The sequence below is a fragment of the Falco biarmicus genome, chromosome 17, assembly GCF_023638135.1.
Source record: "Falco biarmicus isolate bFalBia1 chromosome 17, bFalBia1.pri, whole genome shotgun sequence".
NCBI lineage: Eukaryota > Metazoa > Chordata > Aves > Falconiformes > Falconidae > Falco > Falco biarmicus.
The window spans coordinates 6,060,515-6,068,994 of record NC_079304.1 but is presented as its reverse complement, the minus strand read 5'-3'; the positions used below and the strand labels follow the sequence as shown (position 1 = coordinate 6,068,994).

At 51.2% G+C, this 8,480-nt stretch overlaps 1 protein-coding gene across 6 annotated transcripts in view; it reads left to right on the top strand.

The window, feature by feature from the left end:
- Positions 1–4,518: 4,518 nt before the first annotated feature.
- NSF (N-ethylmaleimide sensitive factor, vesicle fusing ATPase) overlaps positions 4,519–8,480 on the top strand; it is a 75,217-nt gene continuing 71,255 nt past the window's right edge. For 2 of the 6 annotated variants that reach the window (XM_056362312.1, XM_056362313.1), the window contains exon 1: positions 6,973–7,023. In XM_056362312.1, the coding sequence (XP_056218287.1) occupies positions 6,988–7,023 (36 nt within the window). In that variant the 5' untranslated portion in view covers positions 6,973–6,987. Of the gene's footprint in view, positions 4,642–5,751; positions 5,834–6,972; positions 7,024–7,127; positions 7,149–8,480 lie in introns of those variants that run through there. The other 4 variants (XM_056362314.1, XM_056362317.1, XM_056362316.1 and 1 more) reach the window with 4 other exon arrangements.

The window sequence follows — 8,480 nt, the reverse complement described above, 5'->3', positions numbered from 1 at the left end:
ACATCATTTATGTTACACGAGGCACGTATGTACTTTTTCAGATTTCAGGAGCTAGAATTCTGCAGTAACACATGCACTGGGAGCTACAGTGGAAATCTGCCACACCCCTCTCCCCATCACCAGCCTGGAAGTGCTCAAAAATAACTAGCTGTGCAAATAAGGAATGAAACCAAACCAAACCAAAGAGGTGTCTTTTCCTCCCTTCTTCAGAAGGTGAGGTACATAAGGAAAATCTAAAGTTTGAATAAAATTGACTAGCTAAAAAATCTTTAGCTCACAAATACAAAAGTGAAGTTACTTGCATAATATTTACAATATTACCATAGCTGCTCATTTGAAATGCTTATTAAAATCAGAAAAAGTTCCAAGTTTCATAGGACTACCATTCTGAAAGGATTCCGAGTAAGTGCTCTTCTCTAAAAAGATGTTCTTCTATAGGTACCCGAGGATGAAATCTCTGCATCTAACATATGTGGTCTACAGCATGATCTCCCTTCCAATTTATGCCACAGTTACAATTAAGTATTAACACATATTTTTTTCAGACACATTGTACAAATACATGAACACACAGAGTCAGAATTAGTGTGCAGCACAGCTTCATTTCTTATACTAATGCCATGTTTTCTCCTTAAGTTATCCCCTTGTCCACAAGGACAGCTGGCACCTCCATGATTTATGATCACAAAGAACAGGGAAACGTCCCAGTACAGTGAGCTGGTACAGATTTGTGACACTCCCAACCTCACTGAACCATGCACACTCAGTTTTCCCAAAGGGAAGTTTTTCAGGCCACTGAAAAGCGTTTTCCCACCAGTTCCCCGGGCAGCTTCCCAGCAGCCGTTACCACAGCCAGGCCCAGGCGGCCCCGCACCGCTGCGGCCACCCTGCGAGGGGACGCCACGCCACGCCACACCCAGGCTAGGTGACAGGCCCGCAAGCCAAAGCCGAGCCGCGGGACAACACCAACCGTGCGGCGGGTTTCTGACAGGCAGAGCTGCACGGCCCCACGGCCCCCCAGCCGGTGGCGCGGCCCCGGCCCTCACCTCCATGGGCGGCCCCGGGACAACGGCTGCGGCGCTACCGGCGGCGCGGCGCCATGGCAGCCACCTGAGGCGAGGGGCGGCCGTTCGCCTCGCGCCGCGCCAGCCGCCGCCCGCTGCGCGCTCCAGGGGATTGGGCAGCCCCCGAGCCACCTGGCCAATGACAGCCGCTCAGCCACCTCGCGCCGCGCCACCCTCTCCATGCGGTTGTTAAAACCTCGAGAACCCGCCGCCCGCCGGTGCCAACAGAGCTTTATTGTTATTGGCCCCTATGCACCAACAGCTAGCCAATGAAAAATCACCTCGCCTACCCCTCCTGCCAATGAGGGGCCGCGGAGACGGTGTTAGCCCGGAGACAGCCCGCCGACCGCCTGAGGGCCGCCCGGCGGCTGTGAGGGCGGGGAGGTGCCCCGGGCCCGGGGCGGGGGCGCCACCTTTTGCCGCCCCGTGTCCCCGCTGGAGCAAGAGGAAGCCCCCATGATCCGGCACTGGTGACAGTGGCACTCTGGGGCCTGCTGGACTGAGCCCCCTTGGGGGAGCCAGTGGTTGAGGGGCTCCAGGCCCGGGGGCTGTGTGTTGTAACGAGAAACCACCGGAGACCTGATGGCAGAGGGAGCCCGGTTTGTGCCACGGGATCACTGTGTTGCCAGCCCTTGTTCCTTTGTACTTCTCATCATTGCTGCTGGTTTAGATACTCTGCCAAGTGTATGAATATTGCTGTTGTTACTAAAAAGGACTGAGGAAAGCCTAAATGCCCCGAAAGCAAACCATACTCCTGTTTTCTCTTCTTAAAGCTATTTTGCTTTTTCGTTTTCTTAAGTTATTTTTACAGAATCTAGGGGCATAATTTTTGCTGCTGTCTCCATCAGGCAGATAAGAGCAATACCCAGATAACTTCGTGATGATAGAGGCACAGATTTTTATGAATTGCAGACATTTGTGTTGTGATACCTCTCTCTCCTTTCCAGCCTCCAGTGTGCTACCAGTGGGCAGGTTCACAGGGAGGTTAGTGGAGTGAGCCGGGGGGCTGGATCCTGCCCAGTGAGCCTTCCAAAGCCCACCCAGGGAGCACGGCATCCAGGACACAGATGTTGTGTCTGCTGGGAGCCGAGGTTTCACTCCGGGAGATCACCAGTGCGTGGAGGGGTCAGCAGTGAAGGTGGTTGGGTCAGTGGCCTGTGCCATCCCCCAGCTTCATCCCTTGCTCCCTGCCCTGGGGAAGGGCTGGCTGTGGGGCAGAGCTCTGGGACATGCCCTGGCCGCTGGCCTGATTCAGAGCCTTGTGTCCAAAGGTGCTCAATGTGCAGCCCTGTCAGCCAGGGAGACGAGTCCTGGCTGGAGCTCAGGACCAAGCAGGGCTGGGCTGGGCTCCCCCGTGGTCCCAAATATGAGGAGGAGCCGGACCTGACCTTCGTGTTTGGTTTGGGCAGCTTTGCTTGGCTTAGCTTTTCCTCGCTTTGAAATGGCGAAACGTGGGGGAGTGGTTGTTCCACCCTCACCGTCCTCTCACCAGTTTCCCTACAAATTCAGAGGGTTTATTTCCTGCGTTTGTCTCTGCAAGAGATTCCTTCGAGGTCACATAGCAGAGAGATTTGAGAAGCTCAGAGTGGTGAGAATCCCCCCAGAATTATAGAATTCAGCCAGAGTTCACTGCTGGGGGTATAGCAGCCTCCTCTAGGGATGACACTCCAGGCCAGACACCTTTACCAACTGCAGAGGGAAATGCTGTTTCAGCTGATGCAGGTTTTGACCTGTTGGTCTCAGCTGGTTTTACATGTATCAGCGGCTGGGCAGCAGATGCCCTCCAGTGAGAGCTACCTGGCAGTGACCTGCTCGAAGCCAAGGGGTTATCTGCAATAGATAACAACCACTTTTCAGAGATAATTCCCCAGTGTGGTGATTTCTGTTGAGGAAGGGACACAGACGGAGAAACTGCTCAACTGCTGTGCCAGCAGGAAAAGCACAGTCTTACTGAGGGAAATGGAATTCTTGCACTGTTTAGATCTGCCCACAAAAGATTTAGGTATCGACCTGATGTCTTTATCCACCGAGTCCTGTACTCTGCACTGAGACACATCTGTGGCCTGAGGTATCGACCACCTTGGCCCACTGTGTTAAAGTGACACCCCCCCCCCCCCCAGTTTTCCATGCACTTGATGTTCCCCTCTGGGTTACAGTTGACATTGCTACCTGTTCAAGGCAGCAAATTGGCAGTTAAAATCAATATTATTATCTTATTATGTTGCCAAAGCTCTGTGCAGGAAGCTGTTGTGACAGGTTGCTAATGCATTGAAGCTGGCTCTCTGAATTGATTTCTTGACTGTTGAGGTCGGCTTTGGAGACAGTATCGAACCTTGGTTTGGAGTCCCAAGTGTTTGCTGCCTTCCTCCCTCAAAGCAGTCTAGACAGGAGTTTCATCCTCCCACAGAACATTATACAGGGAGACACAGTTCTGCGAACAAGCTATTTTCATCTCTTAGCATGAGACAGTTTATCCAGTATGATTGGGTAGTCTTAAGAGTGAAGCACTATTTCAACCTAATTGCAGGAGTGGGCCCCCATATGGATCCACATCCAGAAGTCTGGCTACAGACATTCAGTAAATGCTCAAAGAGGGCCAGGCTATGCCAGCTCCACGTAGAAGCAAGCGATGCAATGAGCAGAAGATGCCCATGTTGTGAGTGCAGGCCTCCCAATGGGCTTTAGAAGCCCCAAGCCTTCCTTACCAAAGAATTATGTTAACTCCAGGCTTTGATATGTGCTGAGAGACTGGAGAAACAGCTCTAAGCTGCCATTTCAGACTTGCACACACCTTTAATTTGTAGCACAAAGCCCAAAAACATGCCGTTAGTGTAAGCCAGATGCTGTTAAATGGAAAGCCGCTTCAGAAAAAAAGGTAAGCCATCAGATGTACTGTTGGTGGTGGTCATGGTACCCCGTTTAAAGTAACTGCTATATTGATGCGCTAATTGTTTGGAGCAGTTTGACAGATTTAAAGTCCCTTTTTCCTCACAAAGCACTACGGACCTGCGCACTGAGCGGTGTGTAGGATTCCATGCTCAGTGGCCCAGCAGGGCAAGGAGTCCCAAGGGCCTGACTGAGCGCAGCGATGCCCACCCTGCTGCTGGCAGGGGGTCTGCCCGGAGGCCTGAGCCCCTCTCAACCTCCCACCGTGGGGCTTAGCCAGTGCCAGCTGCCCCGCAGGGCCTCAGCGCGACGACCTCCTCAGCCGCTTCCCTCAGCGCACTGCCTGACCTTCCCGCCCGCCGTGAGGGAAACGGCGGCTCCTCCCACCCCGCCCCGCGCGCGGCCCCGCCAACCAATCCCAGCAGCGCTCTCTTCTGACATACACCAGGACTCCCGCCCCCGCTCGCCGTTTGACCAATGGGCTGGCGGTACCGGGAGGAGCTGCGGGCGGGACAACCAATCTAGCGCCGCCGGCCGTGCTGTTGGGGGGGGGTGTCCCTCAGGGCCCCGCCCAGCCCCGCCGCGACGCCTGCGCTGCACCGCCCCTTGGCGGCTGCGGGGCGGGACCGGCGCTGCGGCGCGGTGGCGGGCGGTGCAGCGGGCAGGGCGCAGCGGCAAGATGGCGGGGAGGGTAAGTGGTGGGGCGGGTGGGAACGGGGATGGACCCTTCCCGCTCCGCCCTGCTCTGCCCGGCCCCTCCGCTACCTACTTCCTCCCCCCTCCGCTTCTGCTCCTCTCTGGGCGCCGGGGTGGTTCGGCGGCTTCTCGCAGCCCTGCTGCCGGGTGGTCGTTGAGCCTTGTGGGGGGGCTCCCCTGAGGGTGCTGTGGTGGCCCTCCCGGTGATGTGGGGGGTCCTGAGAGTGCTGTGAGGCCGCGGTGGCCCCTCTCCCTGTGGGGCGGGACTGTGGGGTTCGCTCAGAGCACTGTGAGGCCAGGGTGGCCCCTCTGTGGGTGTGAGGCAGGGTTCAGGGTCTCTTAAGGGTGCTGTGAGGTTGCAGTGGGCCCTGTGGGTTGCGGGGCAGGATTTTAGGGTGCCCTAGGGGTGCTGTGAGGGTGTGGTAACCCCTCGGAGCTGTGAGGTGAGCTTCTAGGGCTCCCTCAGGAGGCCTGCGAGGCTGGGGTGACCCCTCTCCTTGTGGGGTGTGGGGCAGGATTGTGGGGTCCCCAGAGCGTGCTGTGAAGCCCTAGTGATCTGGTGCTGCCAGCAGGATTTAGGTTCTGCTAAGGGTGCTGTGCGGCTGCAGCAGCCCGCAGGCCCTATGAGGGGCAGGGCAGGATTTTAGGGTGCCCTGGGAGTGCTGTGAGGTTGAGGCGACCCCTCTACCCGTGGGTTGTGCCAGGGTCCTTTGAGTCCTCTCTGAGGGTCCTGTGAGAGTGGGGTGACCCCTTGGCGCTCTGGGATGTGGGGCAGGATTGTGGGATTCCCTGAGGGGCCTTGATGAGGCTGGGCTGACCCCTGTCCCCATGGGGCTGAGTTTTGGAGTCCCCTGATGGTGCTGTGGGGTATGGGGCAGATTTGTAGGGCTCTTCGAGGCCCTAGAGTTTTATCTGCCCTGTGGGCACCATGATGTAATGTGGGTCCAAATTGTGTTAAAACCTACCTTAAGGGTTGAGCAGTGGTTTTATGCTGTATTTATTTAGCAAAAAATAATAAAAAAATCCCTGTCACTGATTACTTAAATAACATCAGCAAGTGGCCAAAAGGGCCTTAAAATGTGAAGGAACAGTCTTGTCTGTTTTTTAGTACCTTGTATACCACTCTGTTTTCAGGTGTCCGTCTCCAAGTGGTGCAAGATGCGGTTAAGATTGCTCTTCTCTTTGCTGTGAGCTCTCTCATGCTTTGCTGAATATCAGCTTGTGAAAGTCACGTTCTTCATTAATGTCTGCTTCAGGCTAAAATCTTCTGTCTTGGACAAACAATTCAGTGATTGAGATCTTGGGGAAGAGGTTTCCTCGTATTTTTTTGTATTACGGTTTGTCTGGAGAATGCAGTGACAGATGGTGCAGTGGTGTGATGCAGAGCAGTAGAGGGTAGAGCAGTGGTGAGAAATTTGGCCCAGCCATAAGCTGTGCGTCACAGGTGAGCAGATCTACTTGACTGCCACCATTAAAACGCTGCTGATTAATTAAAAAAAAAAAAAAGATGTTTTGCAGTCTCTCTCTTGTTCAAGAGCTTTTCTTCTGTCCCCGCTGCAGATAATGTGGTCTCGCTTTCTTCCTTGCACCTTTTTTCTTCCATCTCGCCCTTTGCAGTTAACCCAGGAGAAGTCTGTGTGTTTTGACTAGCTTTTTCTTTCAGCTTTCCTGTTGCCAGAAGCAGGAGCCCAGTGCTTGCTTTCATCAGTGATAAGATCATTTTAGGCATAACAAACATGGTGCTGAAACTCCCTGTAGCCTAAACTGATCTGGCTGCAGTGGTCTTGTCTTAGCCCCTACTCACTTGCTCCCCTTAGCCTTTTCAGCATGCTAAGTCGACTGAGAAAGCTATCCGTGTAGTTTGATGAGTTATTTTTCATTTGCCCTTGTCTGCTGGAAAGGCTTAGTGAATGGCCTGAGTGCTGGAGGTGGTGTCTGGAGATGTGGGGAGGAAGAAGAGGGATCAGGCCCAACTTTTTCCAGCTCCTGTGAGCTTTTGTGCTGCTAACCACCTGAAAAAATGTGCTTTTGTTTGGCCAACTTAGAAGCCTTATGGAGGAAAAGAAACATTTATGCAAATTTAAGAGAAAGAGCGGAGCTTAATTGCCTCATGATCTGGCAATTCGAGTGGGTGCTGCTTTCCTTGGGTTACCAAGAATCTTTTCTTCTTACTATTCAGCATTTTCATGATTTATCTACAAATATAACTGCTGCAGAATTATCAGATGATTTAATGCTATGAAAATCGTTTATAGGGGAAGTGTAATTTTCTGAGCTTGATTCCGTCTTGCAGTGTGTTGAATGCTGTTAACAAACGAACTGCCTGTTCCCTCCAGCTTGCATGTGGGATAGCAGCAGCTCTGAAAAGGATGCGGAGGTCAGGTTGAGCAAGCAACAGCATACGTTTTGGATGTGACATTGGAGCTATTGTGATCCTTGCCTGTGTAAATAAGGAATAGTAGGTAGGAGGATGGAGTTGTGTGATATCTCTAGGTACAACAGGTGAGTGATACTGGAACATTGATGCTATTCTGTTGTCAGCATTTTTAAAAGGTGCTTAAACCTGAAGAATGGATAGTGAAAGCTTCAGTGAGTACTTCTGACCTGAAAAAATGTCCTGCAATGCAATTTAGACCTTAATCTCTTTTATTAGACTTGTGATTTGATTTGTGTATGTATAGTTTTACAGAGAGAAATTAATGGCTTTCCTGATGTAGAGGAGAGACAAAATCCTTTAAACTTCCAGTAATGTTTTAAATAATTTAGACAAATGATAAGCCAAATGTTACTAATTGTCTGGTGCTGTTTCAGGTATATTACTCTACTCCCTTAATTGCACTGGGTTTCTTCAATCACAAGGAAGAGGCAGTGATTAACAGTGATTGAAGTTTACAGGAAAAGTAGTTTATGATGATTAGAAATAATGTCTGTTTCTGTTCTAATTTATTTGGTATCTCTCTCTGCATGGTAATCATTAGGCATGCAAGCAGAGCACTGAGACTTGCCAAGACATCAGCCGGCAGCTACTACAGAAGAGGGCATGTCTGTAGTTATGGATCCCTTGTACTAAGTCTGGACCTCTGGAAGTTAACTGGTGCTGCCTGTAACTGATTGATTTGAACCTCATTAGGAATTAGTTCTCAAAGGGATATAGAAAGGCCAGATGATTTCTCTGCCTTGTTCCAGCCATTGTCAGGCTGTTGATCCAGAACAAGCTGTGTTTCTGCTTGCATCTGTACCAGATTGGAGAGCTACGTGGAGAAATGGTGTAGGAAATGAAGCAGGTCTGGGTGGCTGCAGCTTTACTCTTGCAGGCTGGCAGGAGGTCTAGCTCTCTTCAAAGAGGAAATCATGTGTGCTTAACATTAGTTTGGTAGCATGGATGTTGGTGATGATCCCCTGTCAGAGAGACTGGTATATATTTCTTTAAGGAATATTAAAGTTTTGTAATAGCTGTAATGTATAACAGTTCATGATGATCAGAAATAATGTCTGTTTTATGTGGTACAAATGGTATAACACCTTAATTTTTCTTTATTTGCTATTTGGGACTCATTTGGAGCAGTATTGCCATTAACCTGGTGATAGGAGAGACTTGCCTGTTTGCTTCTCAGGAGAGATTCACATCTGTATTGGGTTGGAAATTACTTTGGTTTCACTCAGGTGCTAGTAGATGTTGGTTTACCTTGCAGAACTGTGCCACAACTCCTCTAGAAGAGCCTGTGACTTGAGCAGAAGATGTATTGCTGACATCTGTTCAAGTCAACTGTCAAATTGAGAGTGTAGCAGTAGTGGGAAGTGTGCTGACAGGGTGTGTCCCTCAGTGTTTTGTGG